Here is a 23767-nt window from a genome sequence, read left to right on the forward strand (position 1 = left end):
AAGTGCTACCTGATGAGATTATCTATATGGAAATGTAGGCAGAGAATTTAGCAAAAGGCATGGTGTTCATCCTAGAAACTGCTGTACCTTTGCATGTTATGTATGCCATGAAGATTCACTCTGAAAAGGACTTACATGCAGAAGTATCATTTCAAATTCTTTTAATGTCTCTATTCCTAAGCTTTTAGGAAATATAAACACATCAAAAAAGGCATACATACATAGCTCTTCTAACTGACTACATTCACAGAGCTTTTCACTGAATTCTGAAAAAAGGTATTGCTAAGCTTGTGGCTTTACTATTGTGCCCTACAAATCAATAAGTTTGAGTTTAATTGAACCAAGATAACAAATGAATTTCAGGCTGTAGTACATCAGAAAATAGTCTGAAGCCAAGTCAATCATTTCCAGACACACAAAAGAGGAATGGAATGTTAACCATAGGTTATAAAGAATTTTGTGGTTTGCAACATGATTGGTTATGATTTTTCAAATGAAAGTAGTGAGTAAGAGTCTGGACTGAGCAACACTCTCCACCTAACTGATGAGAATTCGAGCTGGGTTAAGGTTGACAAAGTGGGACTTTTAATTGATTATTATTATTATTATTTATTTATTTTTTAACCTTTCAGCACACTTCACTCATTTATCCCATTGCCTCCATCCCCTGCTTCTGGCAATTACCTGTATATTTTCCTTATCTATGAGCTTGTTGTTGTTGTTGTTGTGTGTGTGTGTGTGTGTGTGTGTGTTTTAGTTTCATACATGAGAGATCATATAGTATTTGTTTTTCTAGAGTGACTGATCACCTGTGAACCCAAATTGGGACTGAATTTGAAGGTAGTTAGAGACAACTTCTTATTGGCTTTCATAAAACCAAAATTTCTAATCATCATCATCATCATCATCAAGAACAATTTTAATCTACCAAATTTTATGTAGTCTTCCCATGCAGGAAAGATGTTTTTGGCAAATGTCCAGATTGTTCTTCACCTTCCTAGAGAAATAGATGCTCAGGCAAGCAAGTGATTTGCACAAATACGGTTTTAGGGCAGTCTAGCATTTCTTATATATGTAATTTTCATTTCTTAGTTTGAAAGCCAAATATGGCATGAAAGTCATGGAATTCAGAGTAGTTCTTATTAGCACACACTTACAACATAAGCTTTAAGATCTAGGAGCTTCATTTGTTACCTTGAATTTTGAAAATTACCTACTATGTATAAATTACTCCAGGAAGTTGGATTTTTATTAGGGTTCTAAGACATATGTGAAACATGCCTCATATTTTGAAACAATCCATGGTCCTCCTTTGTCCACATTAAAATCTAATGATCTTGGCTCTTGATAAAGTTTAAAGGCTGACTACTGTGACCTACTGAGATTGCATCTTTTTATATATTTACCTTCTATATTCACATATAGTATTTAACTTGAGCATAGTCTCCAGGTACAGTATAATAAAAAAACCAGTATTCTCAATCTGTATTCAGGCAACACATAGGTCACATCGTGGTAACAGCCTAGCCTCGGTGGCAAAAGGAGGCTCTGCCCACTTAGCCCTGCTTTTTATGGCTAGAGACCATGGCAGTGAGGTGAAAAAGTACACATAGGAAAAGGCACTCCAACCCTCGTCTCTTACATACAAATGTGGGGGTAGTTATGGATCCAAAAGGAAAAAAAAAATCAGGAAATAAAAAAAAAAAAAGGTGATGATGGCAAAAAATTAAGTAGCAATTCTGGAAGGTATTAAACAGCATTTTCTTCTGCTTTCTTATTTCATAGATTGGCAAAATAACCTGTATTTTGGGTTATACTTGGGGTTTTGCTTTTCTTATTCCATCCCATGAAGGAATGCACCTAGTGTACCTAGCCAGGCTGCTAAGAGGAGAGCAGTAAGATACACGGGTAAATCAATGGGACTCTGCAGGGTCATCAGTGAGTGTGCTCTTTGGGCTGGAAAGGTTTGATAGGATAACACAGGGGAGGGTTCCAGTGGCTTAGTTGAGTTCTAAGCCCTCTTTCCATCCCCTCAGGTATGTACTATATCCAAAAAAAGACTTTCTGTTTGCTTAATTTATCATCATTTAGTTTATCTTCGGCACAGAAACCATTTATATATGCAGGCATTTATTTCAAGATTCTCTTCTGATTTTGGTGTCACTTCATACATTTCTGCAAGAAATTCTCTCAGCAGCTGTACTACTTTAGAAACACGAACGTACCTTATTAATGTTACTTATCAAGGCAAAGGGCTTAAAAATATTTGCTAAACATTTGTTTATTTACATAAAAGATTTCAGAGTTTTGCACAGCTAGATTTAGGGAATATAACAAACACTGTGAGTGTGTGAAAGAAATGTAAGTGATTCCAACAGATGGCATGGTCAGAAGCAAAGGGTTTCCAAGTGCAAGAAACAGCACAAATCTAAACTGAGAAGCGTGAATGGCTATAATTGTAACACATTTACAGTAGAAAGGAGAAGGTCATTCACATTATGTTAAGAAATATAGGGGCAGATTCTTATCTCATGTAAGTGTGTTACAGAAAATGGGGATTTGGCACAAGGGTTACTATCAGACAATATACCACACACAGTTTTTATTTCGATTCCAGCAGAAAAACAATATTGACAAATTTCTTTCTCTCTTTGCTTCCTACTTTATTCAATAGAAGTGATAACAATAGCATCTGCTGCACTTGGCTGGAGCTTGGGATGAGGAAATTGTGGATGATGAGCCTCCCAGGCATATGGCCACTAAAGAGCCTACGCTACAGCCATGGCACAGCCAGGCTGGAGCTCCAATGGAGCAGATACATAAGGCCACCAATCCAAGCCAGGGAAGGGCTGCCAAGACAGCATGTAGAGTCATTTTTAGTGGCCTGAGTGTTTTTCACCATCACAGCTCCAGGCACCACTGCAAAAGTAGGACGAGTTTTATCGCTGACATTCTCTCCTTCTCCCTTTGGCATCCCTCTACCAGTTTCTGCTGCCCATCCTTGCTGACCACCTGGGTGCCTAGCTCATTCAGGCTGCTGCCCAGGTACTCATCAGCCCTTCTTTCAATCAGTCATGGTCTTAAAGATCTGTGACATTTAATTGGCTCTAATGCACCAAAATTACCTATTCTGACCATCTTAGTTCCTAACATAAGGTCTCCAGCTGTTACATAGGTGCTTCCTTATTATTTTTCTAATTCAGCTAGAAAATGTTAAGGGAATACTTATTCAAATTAACTGGACCAAAATTAAAAGGCCTATAATCATGTGGGAAAAATACTGGACCAATAGAAGGCTGGAGTCCAGCAAGAGTCTATGGGAAAGTTGATGACCTCCTTGGGCCTCATTTCATTTTCTTATTCCTGAAAATAAAGAGACAGTGGAAATGGGAAGGGGAGAGACAGAGAGGAATAGGGCAGAGAGGGAGAGAGAGAAAAGAGAGAGGAGAGAGGGAAGGGGGAGTTGTCTGGGAAGCTTGAGATGTCCCTTTTAGGTCTATGATTCACTGTGAATGAATCATATTCCTGGAGTTTTGGGGTTTAAGACAAAGTCTATTAACCCTAATAATTACTAAATTACAGGAAGATGTAAAAAAATATTCAAGATAGGATGAAATGGGATTAAAGAGTACAAGTTTCTCCTACCACAGAAGTGGATGTTTCAGAAAAAGAATCAGGTAGCAGTTATAAAACAAATCACAAAGACTTTTCCTCCACTTTTTAAAAACCCATTTCATATGTCAACAAAAACCTGCTCTGTATTTTAGGCAGGCTTGGGGGTTTTTCTCCTTAGGAGGAAAATTTACTATGGACTTAGCCAGGCTGACAAGAGTGGAGAGAAGAGCTCCATGCGTCCAGTAAATAAGGTTCACTGATGTAGAACCTAGCGCTGGGATAAATGAAGTGATGCATCATTTGTTGCTTCTCTCATCCTGAGGTGGAGTCTGTTTCACTACCCTTTGAATCTGGGCTGGCTTCCGCCTTGCTTTGAGCAAGAGAATGTTGTGAAAGTAATTGTGTGTGACTTACAAAACTTGGCCTCAACAGGCCATGTAAGATTCTCCTTTGATCCCCAGAACCCTGAGGCCACAAGACCTGGATGCAAGGCCATGTGGGGGGTGGGAGAGACTAGCTTTCCCAAGGGCTTCCAGCTTCCTGTGAAAGAGAGCTCAGGAGAGACCAGCAGAAGATGTCGCCAGGGCCCCAAGTCAGCCCACAGAACCATGATAAATAACAGACTGTGGTGGTTTTAAGCCAGTAAGTTTGGGTTAGTATTTGTAAGCAGTGGTGGTTAAACTGATAGCTATACCCTCCATTTCAGAAAGGTCACCAATTCCTAAGGCATACAGATGTACCCGAAATATGATTACACATTTTTTTTAAGATTCAATGCTCAAAACCAGGTCAAACTTAGACAAATGAAGAAAACTAGATAAATGGAAAAGAAACTCTTTCTCAAAAAATCATAACTCTCAAAATCCTTTCAAGTGTTAAAAGGAATTTGAGCAAATAGCTGTTTAACCTTTATCATCAGAATGGAAGGGATCCAGTTTAACCCTATCACATCTCATCTAGTCTATTTAGATATATCACAAACAATAGATGCTACAAGCACCACTGTGGACCAATAAAGTCTTAATCACTGACCCTCTCTTGGTGGACTGAAAGGTGGAGAAGGATTTTTTGGGCTGTGGGAGAGGTATGGAGGGAGGTGGGATGGGAAATGAGAGAAAAAGAGAGAGAGACTGATCATGCTCCTTGGGAAGAAGGAGTACAAAAATAAATTAAATAAATAAATAAATAAACAAACAAATAAATAAATAAAATAATTTAATGTTTTCACAAAAAACTTATATTCAGGAAAATATTTGATTTAAAAATAAAGCATGCTGTCACAGAAGTATATACCCTTGAAAATCAAAGAGCAAGGGATTTTAGGTTTGGGCAGGGAGTCTAGCATCATGTCTCACTTCTCCATCCATCTAATCTTTTATCTTTGGCTTCCACTGGATGCTATAAAAGGGGACAGCCACTAAATAATATGCCACTTAACGGCATTCCTAGGGCTTATTGTTTAAAATGCCAGAATGCTGGATATTCATACCAAGCATGAATATGAAGCAATGTGCCTGATACCCTAGCAAAAAACCCCCCAGCACTTGTCAACCCCAAAGACCAGGGCCCTTAGAAGTAGCCACCTTGGGAGGCTGAAGATTTATTACTCATGCATTAATTTGCTGCCATGGTGCAAAAGTATTTTTGGAACTCCTTTTTGGCAGTAGAGTTAAGAGCCTATCACCTGTTCTTTTGAATTCTCTGATGTTGGCACATCTTCGTCGTTAAAGGTGGGTTTATTTATTTATTTATTTACTTTTTTAAGTGTCAGAGACATCTAGAGCCAAGTCTGTGGTTTGTATGGTTGGTGATCAAGGTAGGGGATATTGTTGGCTGATTTTTCAAGTAATGAGCCTAGTTCAATGTATGCTTTAAAAAGTGATTCTCAAGATTAAGTCTCATAAAGAAGTTCTCCTTGTTTAAAATGAGGATGGGGGCACCTGGATGGCTCAGTCGGTTGAGCGTCTGACTTCAGTTCAGGTCATGATCTCACAGTTCGTGGGTTCGAGCCCCACGTCAGGCTCTGTGCTGACCACTTGCTCAGAGCCTGGAGCCTGCTTCCGATTCTGTGTCTCCTTCTCTCTCTGCCCCCCCACCCCCCGCCTCCGCTCACACTTTGTCTCACTCTGTTTCTCAAAAATAAATAAATGTAAAAAAAAATAAATAAATAAAATGAGGATGCCATTCAAAGACCATTTTTCCAGCTTTAAAACTTTGAGGTGAGCTATCATTTAGATACATACATTCTGCATAATCAAAAATCAGTTTCATTGCCCTGTAGCAATGGTTCTCATGCAGGCATGAATTTCCCCCCAAGGGGACATTTGTCAATGTCTGAAGACATTTTTGATTGTCACAATTCTTGGGGCGTGCTACTGGCATCTGGTGGGCAGAGACCAGGGATCCTCATAAGTATCCTTTAAATCACAGGACAGTCTCCCACAACAAAAATTATATGACCCAAATATCAATAGCATTGAGGTTGAAAAATCTTGTCTCATAGTAACAATCTATTCTAACAAGATTTTTAAAGTGCAATGAAAATAATTATAATTGACTGTTTTTTAAAGTATTAAATTTAAAGTGTTAATGGTTGTCACTCACCTAGGTATATGTATATATACATGCATATGTTTTTTACTCTTCTATGTTACAAATTACATAGAAGTCAAACTCACATTTCAGAAAATATGATAGTGCTCTTTGTTGTTTGATAGTAAGAGAAACTTAAATAAGAGAATTTAAATGAGCACATACTTTATGTGGGGTAAAACACAATGATGAAAACATCAATTACTACAAACATTTATTGACTTCTTTCTATGTGGCAAATACCTGGCTAATTATCACTTTTCATGTATTATATTAATCTTTATACACAATGCTATGAGGGACATACTACTATTAGTCCCACTTTACAGGTCAGGAATTTGAGGCTTAGAAAGGATAAATAAATTGTCCGAGGTCACACGTAGTGAATAGGGCAGTTGGGATTTGATTTCTAGTAAGTAATCTAGTAAGCTGATTTCAAGTGATTTTCAAGTCAACCATTTAATGGCGCCCCCAAAGATCTGCTAAAAGCCGTATCTGTTGTGGGCTATGGGCAGTTTTGCTTTCAGTTGTAAAACATAAATTGAGCAAAATAGAAAATGGCAGTATGGTGTAGACAAAGAGGGGAGGACCTTGAATCATAAAACATGGGTTCTCACCTAGACTTTCTACTTTCTAGTTGGGTATGTGGTCTTCAGCAAGTCATTTGACTTCTAAGAGTCTCAATTTCCTTATCTGTAAAGTGAAGATGGTAATAATACACCCCTACTCTTCTTGTTGTAGATTAAATCAAACATAATGGAAAGATGCTCTGTAAATGGCCACTTTCCTACACAAATGTAATTTGGTTGCTATTCTTAGGTATGGAAGAGGAATGGAAAGTAGATAGTTTCTCCGTTGCCCTTGCAGGGATTTTCATGATATACCCCTGACATATGACATTGAAGTTAGTTGTTTCTTATAATATTGGTCTCACCTCTCCTCATTGCCTTTATATCTATGTCTTTTCAAACAAATTTTCCATTTCATCAGGCAGTCAGAATACTGCCCCCAGGGCTCCAAACACCTTCAGACTGAGTTTTACATTTTACACCTACTGGGGCCATTATGCAACTCCTCTTAATATTTTCTTTGGGTTCAATTACTTTTAAACTATTTCATTGAAAGTAAGATATTTTTCTCTTATGGGATTGTGCCATCAAACTATTGAAGATCTGACCTCCTGATTTGTATCACCATGTTGTTTAATAAATTAAGAGTTTGTTCTTTATGCACAATTATTGGTATATAAGAACAGAAATTACACAGTAGTTTCCATGTGGTATAATTACTTCTCCTCACCTTACAATGTTTCCATAAATAAGAACATATTTTGTATATTCCACCCATTTTCTTATCCAGAGATGTTGGTATTTTAATAATCCAGTCTTTCATCTACAGAAGGCCAGCTTCTCTTATTACTTAATTTATACATGAAAATGAATCCCAGGTTTAAGGAAAATATGGGTCTATGGTTCACACTTGTCAGCATCTCAAAACTATCACATACTTTGGCAATACTTGTGGTTTTTGATCTAAAGAGATATTTGAATGGAACACTGGGGGAAATAAAGGAGGGAATTGGGAATGAATGGTTAACATGCATTAAACAGTTTTCCACAGCACTCTTAGCTCCTCTGGCTCACAAGGTCTTTTATTGTTATGCTTATATGTGACACTTTCCAAATCCTTTTTACCTTGAAAAGGCTATTATTGTCAATATTGGATTGACATTAGAAGTAAATGGCTATGTTATAAATATAACCTAAGTAGTTTCTTGGTTGTGCTTTCACCTATAAAGTCAAAAAGTATTATGAAGATTAGATCTCATGAATCTTTCTAATTTCACATTGCCATTTGATTTTTATCAGGCCACCCTAGTAGTCCATTGACGCTTCTGGTACATTATTGATCTATATCTAGTCCTCAGTTCCTATTCCTTCCAGTTTTAAAGACTGGTCTGATTCTATGATGTACAAGATTTAAATTATCCTTAGTTGGTCTATTTGGCTTTTCTTGAAATCTTTTCATTTAGAAGACAAATTTAGGGGGTCTTGGTCTATCCCTCCTTCATATTTATTCACAAATACATTTCTTCTATGAAGATTAAGTATTCCCTTGGTCCTAAAAGGGGTTAATATGACTCAGAGTTATCATGGGTCAAGGGTTTATAACTGACTCTCTGAAATTATGGCTTCATCCCAATTTATTCATTCTTAACAAGATACAAATTAAAATCAGTTTTCATATCCTTTTGGTACTAGTAAAATATAAATCACAAATTCTATAAAACACATAAAGAACAAAGCTCAAAAGAGGAGAAAAGCGAACAAAACTTCTTTGTTTTCTAAGAAGAGTGAAACAATATGAGGAAATGTAACAAATGACCTCTATGAAAATCTAAGATTAATAAATACCTTGGAAGATCTGCTCCTTAGTTTCTTTCAAAATCAAATTTTGGGGCACCTGGGTGGCTCAGTTGGTTAAGCGTCCAAGTCCTGATTTTGGCTCAGGTCATGATTTCATAGTTTATGGGTTGAACCCCACATCAGGCTCCATGCTGACAGTGTGGAGCCTGCTTGGGATTCTCTCTCTCTCCTTCTCTCTCTGCCCCTTCCTCCCCTACCCCAGTGAGTGTGCTCTCTCTCTCTCTTTCTGTCAAAATAACATTAAAAAACATAAAAAACATTAAACATTAAAAAAACATAAAAACATTAAAAAAATAAAATTTCATAAGTAAGGAGATTGCATATCTCTGTTCATGTACTACATGTAGAGTTAATGGTAAGTATCCATCTGACAAACATTTAGTCAGCAAACATATATTAAGGAGATAAGTGTAAGGAACTAAGGTAGTCTCTGCAACAAGAAAAGTCAGAACCAGATACTATGATGAATAAATAGGTCAAGGGCTTTGAGATAGGGCCTAAATTTACAACCTCCCTGTGCTTAATGCTTCTCACAAATAAAACACATTCTGTGTGTGTGTGTGTGTGTGTGTGTAGATTAAATGAGAAATTCCTTAAGTGCTTAGTGATACTTGGAAAACAGTGATAGGTCAATAATGGGTAGCTACTATGATTAGTCTAAAATGATTAAGGGATACAGGAGTGTCACAAACTAGCAATTACCTTTAATACATAAAGAGTGAAACAAAGGCTAGAATATGGCAATATGGCTCATTCTGACCAGGTCATCAGGGTAGGCTGAAAAAGTGAAATGCCCTCCAAGCAGGTGGCCAAATGAGAAGGTAGAGACCACCAAGTGATTTAAGGGCTGGTCGATAGGAACAGGCAACCTTGGACACACAGTAGCTATGCTATGACTAGTTGCATGTGCTCAGGCAAGTAAGTTGGTCTTCCTTAGAGACCACAAGTTGGTCTCTGTTTCCTCTTGTGTAGAATGGGAAAATAAGGTTCCTAACTCTGAGGATGACTGGCAGGAAATAGCAATAACACATGTGAAACACTTAGAACAGGGTCTCTCCAGTTGAGCAGAAAGATTATTTGTTGTCTATTAAGGGTTCAATATGTTTATTATTATGGCTAAAAACAGGGATCTATATATATGTTTAATCATGGAATGGAGAGCAAGTGAAAAAGGACATGAAAGAGTTGTAGGAAAAGGGACTTAGAAGTAGGTATGAGAAAGATAAAGGCAATTTAAAATAATTAAATTCTCATAAAAATACCACAATATAAAGAGATAAAAGTATAGTCATGTTAAAAAACAAAAAATAGTCCAGCCATGAAATGATCTTACTGCTTCTGTAAAAATTTGTAAAACACCACATGGAATTCAATTAACTTCAGAAAGCAATTATTGAGCACCTACTATGATGTAAGAGGTGGGTACAAATGTTCATAAGCCATCACCCATGCCCTCTGGGATTTCAAGGCATATATGATCCGTACACAGATAGCTAAATTTGCTAAGTGTGACCTACTTTATGAGAGTTCAGAGAACAGATTGTTTAATTCTTTCTGTGGGAAGAGGAATGAGGAATGAGCTTAAAAGGGTTTTCCAGAGTTTCAAGTCAGATGTTTATAATATGAAGTAATCCCTGTAAATGGATGAGTTGAGCTGTGTGTAAAACAATAGGGACAGGGAAGGTTTAGAAAACTGGATAGTGCATTCCACTTAAATTAAAAATTCAAGTTAAAATTAAAAAAAAATTACCACAGATGTCAATAAAATCATCTGAGGCCAGTTTGCAACCTTTGCAATGCAGGGCATGTGCTACTTGAGGTGGATTATGAAACAAGGTTGAACATCGTCAGGTAGAGAGAGGAACAGGTGACTTTCTAGAGTGGATAAATATCACTTACCAAGAGCCAGAGATGAAAGTACTTGGAATGTGTAGCTAGTGGTAGGTGGCTAAGAGAACGAACAATGAGGCATGAGGGAGACATCAGCCTAGATTATAAAGGGGCAGGAACACAATGCTAAACTCAAATTTTACCTTGAAGGCATCAAGAACCACCATATTAATTTCTATGTATCCTTAACAGTATCCTTTTAAGAATTCAATGGTTTTTTCAGGTAGTCAAGAACAGGTATTTCTTATAATAAATGATTTTAACTCATAGTAAATGAGAACATGTTCTCTTTCACTGGGGAAAATTGGCTGTAATTACCATGGTGGAAAATATATAAATTTTTAAAAACCTATTTGATTAAATATTATATATTTATAAACATCTGGTTACTCATGGCTCAAATCATATAGATTATTTTTAAGTTAATGCTGATTATTTTCTCTTGAGTTGTAAATATACATATAGATTTAAACTCACTCAGTAATATACCAATAATTTAAAATTATTTCATACTTCTGCATACTATAAACTGTCCTAAATGTTTTATCATTTCATATCATTTCATTTAACCTTAATTAAATTCTTGATGTTATGGAGAGTGTTAACCCATTTACAGGTGAAGAAATAGGGGCTAGCAGATAAGAAATAAGTTGCCCAAAGCCACAGAGCCCGTCAGTGAACAATCCAGCATTTTACCTAGGCAGTCTCTCTCCAGAGTGTGCCCTCCTAATGTTGAGTTTATATGCTCTGTATGAATTGACTGATGACTAGAGTTGGTCTTTCTGTGCTTGTGGCACCATTCTTCTAGGCATGAGGTGGAACCTATCCTTCTTGACCTTCCAAGGCCTTATCTATGGTTACCACACTGGGCTATCCTCCTCTTTCTTACTATTGACTGTTAGAATTTCTCTTATTCATAATAGCTCTTTTTAGTCCTGGCACATTGATTACTAGACAGAACTACTGGATAAATATGAATCTTCTCTCTTTCTGTCCTCTCCCCCCCGCCTTTTTTGGTCTACTACCAGACTTCATTTAAAACCCCCTCCATTTTCATTGCATCTGTTTGGCAGAAGGCTTGGGTTTGAGTTTGTCACTACTTCTTCATTACAGAGAAAAAAATGTCAAATCCATCAGGAGAGAAATCTCAACATGAAATTCAGTATTTACATTCCAGAGTATTTGTGTGATTATTTACAACCTGATCATGTAAATCAATATCCCTCTGTAATCAATATCTGTAATCAATATCCCTCTGTGACTTGTCTGTTGTGGCTTTCTGCAAAGTTCCTTCCTGCTTAGAGATGATTTATAAACTAGCATTTCTTGGGTCCCACATAAGCAGTTGTTGTCTGTAGTAATTTTTCTCTGCTACTCCATCAGAAGAACTGTGCTCTCAAGTTTAAACATACACTGTATCCAAGTCAAGAATTCATGATGCTTTGCAAGTATAACAGTGTGCAACATGGCCTTTCCTAAATAAAGAGGCCAAGATTTCTCACAGACTTATAAGACAACCCATGGGTGAACAAAGATAATTTCTCAGAGCTTTAGTTCATGCTGCATCTTTCCCTCATTATTTCAAAGCTGCTAATAAATTTCTTTCACCAATATACCTATTTTTCTGTTTCGTACAAAGCTTCTCCAGAGCCTCAGGCACAGCACTTTCAAATGTCAACAGCTATTAGCTCAGCACATTCATCTTTGTTTTCTTATTTCTCTGGAGTTGTTTGTATCTTTCAGGGGTGAGTCCAGGTGGCTTAACATAACATAGGTGTGTGTGTGTGTGTGTGTGTGTGTGTATGGAGGGGTGTATGTATTTTCTCAAAATAAAGCATTATAGCTATCCATCTTATCTCTCCTACTTGCCTGCAAACCTTTTTGGATCCAACTGAGTATCCAACATAAAGCATTATACCTTGGTTATGATCAACAGAAGATAAATTGCATTTTTAAATAATCAATCAACCAAATTTCTCCTTTAATTTACAGAAATTGAAAGCATGTTTTGAGAGAGGGAAAATGCTATATTTCAAACTGTAATGCAAATACAATGTTTTGTGAAAACTTCCAAGTTTGCTTTCACTAAATTTTATTCCTATTATGTGTATGTATGTGTGTGTGTATATATATACATATATACATATATATACACATACACATATATACATATATACACACACATGTATATGTATATATATGTATATGTGCATGTGTGTGTGTGTGTGTGTGTGTGTGTATGTGCTTGTGTATACATCTGTGTGTGTGTGTATATATATTTGCATGAATTGTATTTTTGCCATTAGGCATATGAGAGCAATTTTCTTCAGTGAGCCCAAACTTTCTGTTTCCCTATCCTGTGGCCAAAATCCATCAGGAAATATTTCATACATGATCTTTAAAATCAAGTCGAGCTGGTACCAAGCAGATGCACCATGTCACCAGGCACAATGGCTCTTTGAGGTCTACAAAGAAGTATGTATAACAGAGTATAAAGACTGGTCACACTAGTGCCTGCTGAAACCAACAGGCAGGAAAACCAGAAGTCTGCTGTCATGAGGCAAAAGCATTTGCTCAAATTAATAAAAATATTTTGTAGTGTTTCAGAATCATGCGAAACACTGCAACATGGTGTCAAGTCCAGAGGAGCAAGTACTAGATTATAAGACATGGGTGGGACTCTGTCTGGCTTCCTAGCTGTCAGCACTTGGACCAAACCCTGTAGCCTCTCTTCTACGCTCTTCTCTTGATCCAACATACTGGTAATGACATCAAACGCAATAAACCATGGGAGAGTGCTTTGGAATTTGTAAAATGCTCTATAAACATAATGTGGTGTTATTAGTTTTTGTTGGGGAAAAATTGCTGGGAAAGAGAAAAACAGCTTCATCTTGTTCAAAACCTGCTAGGCCACTGGATAACAATGACCACGGTATCATGGGTCAGGTGAATTTTATTGCGGTTATTCTGTTCTAGGTATTGTCCCCATGTTGTGTAAAAACAGATGTCACTTATAAGATCTACTTACTGTATTATACTTAAATATAATATAGGATGTGAAAGAGTTGTACTATTAAGTCACGACAGAAGTGGTTTATGATAGGTGCTTTCTTTCTTTTTTTATATACTTCCCACTGCAATTTTACTTGTCTGTGCAAGGAGCCATATTCTCTCATATTTGAATCACCCAGATTACAAAGAATTATTATAGATTATATAGTAGTATTATGGATTTTATATGGTAATATGTAGTTGGGGTGCCTGGGTGGCTCAGTCAGTTAAGCATCTGACTCTTGGTTTCAGCTCAGGTCATGATCTCAGGGTTAGTGAGTTCAAGGCCCACATCAGGCTTCACACTGACAGCATGGAGCCTGATTAGGATTCTCTCTCTCCCTCTCTTCCTGCCCCTCCCTCTTCTATAAAAATAGTTAAATTTTTTTTAGTTTAAATTTTTTTTAACGTTTATTTATTTTTGAGACAGGGAGAGACAGAGCATGAACGGGGAGGGTCAGAGAGAGGGAGACACAGAATCTGAAGCAGGCTCCAGGTTCCGAGCTGTCGGCACAGAGTTCGACGCAGGGCTAGAACTCATGGACCGTGAGATCATGGCCTGAGGCGAAGTCGGCTGCCCAACCTACCGAGCCACCCAGGAGCCCCAAAATAATTAAAATTTTTAAAAAAGAAATCATTTAAATGTAAAAACACATATATAGTAGAAGATAAGTGGTGATACAGACAATGTTAGAATTAAGTAAAAAATAATAAAGTACACAAAATTTCAAAAGAAATGCACACTCATTACCTCCAAGTACATAAAATAAATTCTTCCAAAAAATAGGTCTTTGTATATATTATGTTAAATAAATTTGTAAAACTCAAATTAGTATATTTTCTATATGTGACTTGATAATATTAATATGTAGAAGGTATCTTTAAGCAATAAGACACTCTAGCTAAAAGCTTTTATATTTATGGTATTATTTTGTTCAGCATTTTTTTCCCTATAAATAGTAAAAAGGTTGTATCATCCCAGGTCACAAGAACTTGTCAAGCACTTCATCTACCTACCTACCTACATTTTAAAGAATATCCCCTCACATAGATGAAACTTGAATGATATTACAAGATTGATTCTTAATTCTTTTCTGTTTCATACAATTATTTATCTTTGCTCCAAAGAGAAAATAGCATGAATCACAGTTGCTTATTATCTCCAAAGGGTAATATTCATCTATATCAAATTCTGTCTATTCATGTTAGCATAGGCCTCATCTGACCAAAAACAAAAGACCCCCTGTGTTATTTATAGAGACATCTACTATCCCAGAGTATCAAGAATTTGGAAAGAGAATATCTGATGAGAAACCTTTTGTTTCCTTGCAAACCTTCTGTGAGAAACACAAATGCTCTCAGTGGTTCTTACCTGCAGTGCACAACCATAGGGCCTGCATCAGGAGGGTTACAGGTTTTGACTCTGCGTAAGAAAGCTAGAAAAGGTGTAGGGTGTTCTGGAACGCCATGATCAGGCCAGGCAGTGAACTGGAATTGTCTCACTTCTCTCTTCTCACTTGACCCATTCTGTGAAGTAGGAAGACAAGGTGAGATTCTGTTTTCCTGTCCTCAGGTTGCAATGATGGGTAATAACAGGGAAGAGGTAATGTGAAAATGTGCTATCTTAATCCCTTCCCCCTACCATATGACCTTTGGGAAGACACACTCCTTAGAGATATCAATATCAAGCTATTTGTAAATGACAACTATTTGCTCAGGAAGATAAAAATTCTTAGGTGAGGAGCATTACATTTTTCAGGTTTAACTATCAGGAATGCTCCTGTTATTTTTACAGAAAGAACTAGTTCTTCTATTCTTCATTTGCCAAGACTTCTGCTCAGAGTGAGAGTTCCATATTTACTGATAGATCGCTGGACAAGGAGAAAAGTTGCTGAGCGATAATGGAAGAATTATTTCATTGTTCACTGTTGCCAGTGGAATCAAGATTTAAGCAAAGTCATAAGATAATTGATTTCTCAAAAGACGCTTTCTTTACATAATGGAAAGAGGAAGGGGGGGGGGAAGGCAAACCTTGTAAAGTGCAAATGTTCGAACACAATACGTGGCCAGTTCCACGGTATCGAGTAGCGTCACCTGGACCAGCCCGTGGGTTTCTGTGCCTCTACTGGGCCAATACTGGTCACACTTCACCTAGAAGAAACAAGTGACACATTCAGGGCAGATGTTCATCAATTTCTCTATTAGCTTCACTCTGAGTTGCTGTTGAAGAAAAACAGCTTTTTTGCATTTCATTTTATGTTGATCTTTTTCTGGCACGCATTCCTGTTATCCCAATATATGTAAATTACTGCTCTGATGCCAATATAAACCACATTTTTCAAACTGGTAGGAATACTAAGCAGTAACAGATTCAATTTTCCTGGAGAAAAATAAATTGCAGATTGTTGCTGAGTAAAATAAGGAAAGAGGTATTTGAAATTTTAGAGTACTTGAAAAGAAAACACAAATTTGTTCTGGGATATATATTATGGACCGCATCAGGAAGATTATGTTCAGCCATTTAAATGACATGGTGGGATAGTTAGTGTTCTTCTATCAAGGCTTAAAAGGCACAAGGTATTTCATCTTGAACTATCACAATTTCCAAATACATTTGTTTAAAGAAAAGTAGAAATAATTTGTGAATCTATCAAAGCATAATAAACAACATAGCATTTTTAAAAATACAAGATAAATGGCTTCGTATCTAAAACAAATTAAATCTGTAATGTCTAGAGGGAAAAGAGCTGTGTGTTCTTTAAAAAGTCTCAGAGGGTCATACACTAGCAGTATAAAGTTTAAATAATTTAAAATTCATACATTTCAGATGAATACTCTACAATTTGTACGTGGAGTTGAACAGAAGCACATAAAAGTATTCAAGCCAATTAGTTCAACATGCATCAAAGTTGCATGTTGAATTCAAAGTCTGGAATGTGTTTCAACTTACTGAATGTGTACTTTGGGTATTAAAAAGCATAAATGATAAACACAACACTATATTTTCTAGTAAGGTCATAGATAAGAACATGTTTACCCATTCTATCTCAGATTAAAAGAAAAGGTGGGGGTAATTCTTCACTCAAATGCATTTCTCTAGGTAAAGAAATCTAGTCCCATTTTATATTAGGAAAGCACACCTTGAAAAAGAAAGATTCAAAAGTCATAATCTCTGGATTTAAACAAAAGCAATGAGGCATTATCATCATAGACACTAGAATTTTTTGGTCCAGTGAATAGAATTGCTAGATAATTATTTGCTTTTATGTTGAATATAAATATTAGTAGCATTCTGTGAATAATATTGTAATTTTCTGTTTCACAGATGCAGCATCTGTTGCTCAAAGGACTCAGGCTCCTTCTATCTAGATACTGGACCCTCTAAAAAGGCAGAAGTTTTATTCTCTATCAAATTACCTAGCCAACAAAAAGGGGGAAAACCCCACTTTAATGTACAGTTACATGGTAAGGTCGAGATTGATTTCACAAGGCTTGACTCCTGTGTCTTTACTTCAATGGTGAGATCACACAAACATTACATATTTTATTAAAAACAAACAAACAAACAAAAACAAGCAAGAGTGGTTCACACTAAGATGGGCAATTTATGTCTTAATAGGATTTTTAAAAGATACTTACAAGTTTCTAGGTACATACTATATTCTTCTATGTTTATATTTCTATTATGTGTTCTAACTTAAGAACAACAACACAAGGGAAAGACACTTCTTTATGGAGAATATTGATGTAGCATGACCCCAACTGAGTACCTCCGTATGTTCTCTGACCGTCCATTAAAACCTAAGTTGTATGTGGATGAATTCGCAAAGGACACTACCTGAATAGAGCCAACACTAACTACTTAAGTAGCCAGGATTCAGATGGAAAAGAAAAATCACAAACATTAAGCCAAAGGCTCTGTTTTAAACCATAAAATAGATGTCAAGTTGATGTCTCCCTACAACGGGCAAAGTAACTTTGGAGACCTCTTACTGCAACACTGGAGAGGATGCCAGCAATGTGTTGAGTTAAAAAATGAAGAGACAAACTCATTATTTAACAGTTTCAGTGGGATGGCAACCCTTTCAAATCAAAACCAACAAGTCAAATCCCACAAAGACAAATATCGCTATGACAGACACAAAAACAAGAGGTTAATACAATGAAATGATCTATAAAGTCAGTGCAATGCACTAAACCAAATTCAATGCAATTATATTTCAAAGCTGGGAACTGATTACCATCAGACCTTTTGGTGAGATAAGACAAAGGAAATGAAGGAAATAACCAAGAGCCAGCTTTTATGTGACCTCTGGAAAAATTGTTCCGTTATTTACTGATTTTCCATCTACAGCTCCACTCTATCCCTAAGACACAGGAAAAACTGAACTTACAACTAATTATTCTCATACTTCCAGTAATAAGTTTAAAACTGCAACTATCACTGACTTAGACTCTGACTCTTTTAGAAAAAAAGAATACCAGAAGACATTACTATAAGGAGTGAATGTTATGAACATTTTTAGCTAAAAGAAGGAAAGAAAACTTTTGTATTCATTTTAAATAACGTACTTGAATCTTACTATCTAAAATGTTTCAAACTCAACGGCAGAAAAATGGAGCAATTTTTAAAAAGCAAATATATTTAAACATTGCTGTTTTCTCTCAAGAAATATTTCACAAAGGCAGTTTATAAAAAAAGTAAATATTTTAGTGTATGTACACATGCATACATATGGTCTCAGCAGCAGGATTAAAGCCTCTCAGAACAGCTACAGCAATACACTGTCCCCTTCATTAGTAAGAACTTGGCAGTCTTTTCTCCCCCATATTTTCTGAGTTGTCTTCATGGTTTCAGCTGATTTCTAAGGACTATATTTAAGGCTTTAGATTTATGGACATTCTCTTAAGTCCTTCATTTTTAGTCATACACTAAACAAATAATTTCTGATTTCAACACTAGAAAGCAATTGAAAAGTGTAGTGAGGGAAAAAAAGGACCCAAGAAAACAATTAGAAATGTATTTTTTTCCTAATTAGCTACTGGAAATGCACTAGCTCCATCCTCTCTTGAAATGTTTTACTTTGACAACTGCCCCTCCCTCCACCACCCCCCTCCCCAGGAGAAAATCTCATAAGGTATTTCTAGAGAGTCACCACTTTCAGGCTTTATGCACAGAGCCCAGTATAGGTTGCTCCCCACTGAACATCTAAGAACTAGAAGGCATCAGCTCCTGAACACAAATTCTGGTGCTTGTCTTTTCCTATGTGATTCTGAAATGATGGACTGTAAATGATCTTTAGGACTGATGCACAGAAGGCTGGGGAGTCTAACCGGATGGCCAGTAAGCTGCTTCTCTATTTTCAGGACCCAAGTCCAGCAGCCTTATCTGTTAAATAGGTACAATATCTCCACACAACAGGACTAGCATAAGGCTCAAAAACCATGCACCTAAAACTTTAAACCCAATAGGCATTCAACAGGCAACAGATATTATTAATTATCAGTTAGATTATGTTCTCAATTTTCATGGTTGTTTTTACAAAAAACGTAACCATTTTATATGTGAAAAAAAATAAACATGTTATTAACCCCAGCTGATTCTCCAAGTGGAAGGCAAGGTCTTAGCAACTGTGGGGACACCAAAGTGAAATGAGTGCAGTCCTGCTCCCAATCCATCAGCCTTACTGACTAAATACAGGGGTATGCTTACATCTGCTGGTTCTTCAAATACATAGCTGTGAGATTTCCTATTAACTCCCTTACTCTACCTGGGCCCTAGTCAGCTGTGAGAAGAGAATGTGTTAGTGTCGGAGGTGAAAAAGGACAGAAGCAGAACCTGTCAGGCAGGCTCATCCAGTAACTCACTTTGAAACCTAAACTAAGTAAGACAGTTCAGATTTCTGGCTAAATTTGGGGGAAAGAACTCTTTTTATTATCATAAAGTGATTATAACTCTTCTGTGGTAGCTTCATTTCTCCATAATTATGCAAAGAACAGGTTAACCATCACTAAATGCATGCTATGGAATTAATGCATATCCCTTCTTTCATGGCAACCTATTAAAAGCAAGTTGATGGAATGATAAACCATTTAAATGTATTCAAAAGAAATACTTGTCATTGGAAATATTGCCTAGGATTTGATCCAGTAGGTCTGCTGACTGTGCTTCAGGGAAATCCTTTCTTTCTAGTTCCATTTTTACTTCCATATGGCTTATCTTGGAAGTGCCTGTCACATACACTCAACAACTGGAAGCCAACTTTATAATCAACTATACTATGGTCTACGTTGGCTTATTTTTAAATTGCCCAAAACTTCCAGAAAGCAAAACCTTTCAGTTTAACAAAGACTCATTGAGCACGGCAGCATGTCAAAGCATCAGAATTCCAAATATAACAAACCAATAACTCCAAAGGGTCCCAGCATCCCACCGATGCAAAATCCACTTGCTATATGGTATTTTGAAAAGCCTGCCTATGACAAGATTTTTTAGCCAAAAAAGGACTTAGAATAGACAATAAATGATACATAGGAAAGCATAACTTTTGTTGAAAGTAACTAAAAATTAGTATCTACTATGTTTGGGCAGAGGAACCTTCTATAAGGAGTGGATAGATAGTATGCTGACATTAGATAATACAAATCAAATTTGGTATTGGGAATACAGAAATGTCAATATACACTCATTAATACACATTTAATAAGGGACAATGTAATAAAAGGAAGTTTCAGATAATTTTTAGGATATATTTTAGTGGGTGGATAAATTATATGCTGAACTGTTTATTTCCATAGGTTATAATGTGTCTCTTAACAGTTTTATTTTTTTTATTTCTTTTAACGTTTATTTATTTTTGAGACAGAGAGAGACAGAGCATGAACAGGGGAGGGGCAGAGAGAGAGGGAGACACAGAATTGGAAGCAGGCTCCAGGCTCTGAGCCATCAGCCCAGAGCCCAACGTGGGGCTCGAACTCACGGACCTCGAGATCGTGACCTGAGCTGAAGTCGGACACTTAATCGACTGAGCCACCCAGGCGCCCCTCTTAACAGTTTTAAAGATCAGCTTCAATACTTGATTTTCCAAAATAAGTACAGTGATCATCTCAGTGATTCTATTCTCTTTGAGTGATAATGTCATTCTCTTCACTCAATTAACATTTGGCCATATCTATTTTCGAGTGGCAAAACAGTAGTCTGGTTTGTATATTTCCCCTTTTCATTTTCTCTTTTATGACCACTACTTAGTGGAGATCAAAGGCAACAGAATATCTGAAATGAGAGTAATATTAAAGCATTTGACTACCAGTGCAGTGAAAAACTTCAACCAGAAAGTTGAAAATTTTCTCTAAATGAACCAAATTATTCACTGTAAAACTGCTTATCAGATCACTGAACCATTCAAAGACTTTCCAAACCATGTATTAATTCAAAAAATTGACATTTCCTTTTGTTTGATGTGTTCTGTAGTCTAAATATTTTGTCCCCCCAAAAATTCACAGGTAGAAATTTAATCCCAGTGGGATGGTATGAGGAGCTGGGACTTTTGGGAAGTGATTGGGTCTAGGGTGGAGCCCTCATGAATAGGCTTCATGCTTTATAACAGACACTCCTGAGAGCTCCCTGACTCCTTCCACCATGTGGGGGTACAACAGGAAGACAGTTTGTTGTGAACCTGGAAGCAGAGCCTCACTAGATCTCAAATCTACCGTCTTCTTGATCTTATACTTCCCAGCTTCCAGAACTGTGAGAAGTAGACTTCTGTTGTTTATAAGCCACTGAGTCTACACCATTCTGCTACAGCAGCCTGAACAGACGAAGACAATGTCTTCCAGGGTCTCCCAGAAGTTCATAAGGGGAGCTGCACTAAACTATTCTAATGACTTCCCCATTAAACTGACAGTCATTGTATCTTAAGTTTCTGGCACTTTGTTGTAACCAGAGGAAAACTTTGTGAAGCATCCCCTTGTTATGGCAAGGTAGCACTTGGATGTCAGTTCTTCCCACACATGTGGCCCTTAGAGTTTGCACCTCAGCCCCAATCACACCTGGCAGCAATCAGGTGCTCTACATAGCCCTACTGTCACTTCTGAGTCTGCCTGCATCTGCTCAGTGGCTGCCTGTGGCCCGGCAACACTCCTGTGTCTCTGCCATTGAGAAATATAATTAGGGGACTTAAAGTTTCAGTGAAAAGGTAATTTCTGTATCCCAGTAGTATCAATACCTTTTAGCATTTTACCAGCCAGTACAATTATACTGGTGCATACCAACTGAACCTCAGCTTTGCCTGAACACACGATTAATCCACACTTCTTAAAATTTTAGAAATGACCTCATCCAGCCTGAGAGTGCTGTAAACACGAATGTGGAGAAGGGGAGGGACCTTGCACAAAGTCACCAAGAGATAAATTGTATCCCCTGCTCTCCGTCACACCCCCCCCCCCCAGCTCTTTCCTAGGCCATGATGCCTCTAATTCACTTTCACAGGAATGTTTGTTTTGAGTTGGAATGGGTAGGCTGCCATTCTGAACAGAGGAGATGGGGGTGGGGAAAGAAGGCAGAAAATCCAAGAAGCTAACAAATGGTAAGAAATTGGTGGATTCTTTGCCTTTTATCTGACATTGTGTCTGTTGACAAGAGAAAACCAAGAGTGTGCAACTTGCTAGATAAGGACCCAAACATCCTTTAGGTTGCCAATGTGAGCATCATTCTTTTTGTTGCCAGTGTCCTATTTACATTAAGTATCCACCACTTTTCAAAAACAATCCCATATATCACACAGACTCCAAAGGCAATGTTTGTGCTGCTGTTTCTACAGTTGCTTAAGGAAAAACAGTTTCTGTTGCCCTAGATAGGCAGCGCTTTCAGCTGCAGTTTGAGAAATTAAATGTTCAAGGCCTTCGGCGCTTCCAGTTCTGTTTGGAAAAGGACACAGACCTGGCATTTGGAAAGCATTTGCTCTCCATTAAACTTACCGAACCTTGACAAACCAGAGGGGCCAAGAATTAGTCTGCTGCTGGCCAAGCCCCGGCCTTCCAAAACCGATAACGGCAATGAAAACAGTAACACTGCCATTTATAATCTTCAACGGGATTCTGCCAACTTCTAACCCAAAAGGACCTCACAATCTGAAAAGAATCTCAAGATTTGTTTTATAGGAAAACAAGAAAATATTTTATCAGAATCTCCTTTTTTGCCCAGAATTGCCCCTCTTGGCTACAGAACCAAACATGAATATGTCTCTATCTTAGCTTCAGTCTCTGTTGGGGAAGTATATTAAGGTGATATTCAAGGGCCGGGGAGGACTCAGGAGGTGGAGGGAGTGATCATTAGGTCAGAAGTGTTCCACATGTAGGGGCACCTGGGTGACTCAGTCAGTTAAGTGGCCGATTTTGGCTCAGGTCATGATCTCATGGTTCATGAGTTTGAGCCCTGCGTAGGGCTCTGTGCTGACAGCTCAGAGCCTGAAGCCTGCTCTCTCTCTCTCTGCCCCTCTCCCACTCACACTCTGTCTCTGTCTCTCAAAAATAAATAAACGTTAAAAAAATTAAAAAAAGAAGTGTTCCACCTGTCACATGTCAAGTCTATGTACTTGCCTAAACTAGTAACACAATATACTTAAAACCAGCCCACCCTTTAGGCCTGGATAGTATCACCTCCATTCATGACCACAAACAACAAATTTTAGTGGAGCAGGGAATTTCCCATGCTATGGCCTAAGATAAACTAAAATCCTGATGCACAAAACATTTGATTTGCTCCAGCAATGGATATCATTGACTTGGATGCATGATTTTCTATTTGGGGACAGAAGATGGGATTTAGTTAGTCTGGAAAACAAAGTAGACTTCTTCACTTCTAACTATATGCCTATACTACTAATCAATGTGGCCCAGTTCAAATCATGTCCCCTTTGTGGAGGGTCAAAATTTCACTCCTAATCCTCAACATTTATAGCACTAAGTACCATTACAATAATAGCACTTTAAGTGATTCAACTCCCACCATAAACCTTGTAAGACAACAGAGCATCAAACAGGAGCAGTGATAAGGGAAGACTGGTGAGGACAAGAGAAAGCCACATATCCCTTAACCTTGGTTAACCTCTTTCAACTTGTAACACTAATCAAAGCTGCTCAAGAATTTGTTAAGCATGAGGCTTACATATTCCCTCCATCTTGCTTTCCTCAGG

General features: G+C 37.4%; 1 protein-coding gene across 1 annotated transcript in view; it reads right to left on the minus strand.

Annotated features, from left to right (window-relative positions):
- The window catches only part of PTPRD (protein tyrosine phosphatase receptor type D), a 520100-nt gene that overhangs the window by 35222 nt on the left and 461111 nt on the right, over positions 1–23767 (minus strand). The window contains exons 27-28 of the mRNA XM_049616822.1: positions 15606–15725; positions 14947–15101 (exon numbers count right to left, since the gene is read on the minus strand). Coding sequence (XP_049472779.1) covers positions 14947–15101; positions 15606–15725 — 275 coding nt within the window. The remainder of the gene's footprint in view (positions 1–14946; positions 15102–15605; positions 15726–23767) is intronic.

The sequence above is a fragment of the Panthera uncia genome, chromosome D4 (assembly GCF_023721935.1).
Source record: "Panthera uncia isolate 11264 chromosome D4, Puncia_PCG_1.0, whole genome shotgun sequence".
Classification (NCBI taxonomy): Eukaryota; Metazoa; Chordata; class Mammalia; order Carnivora; family Felidae; genus Panthera; species Panthera uncia.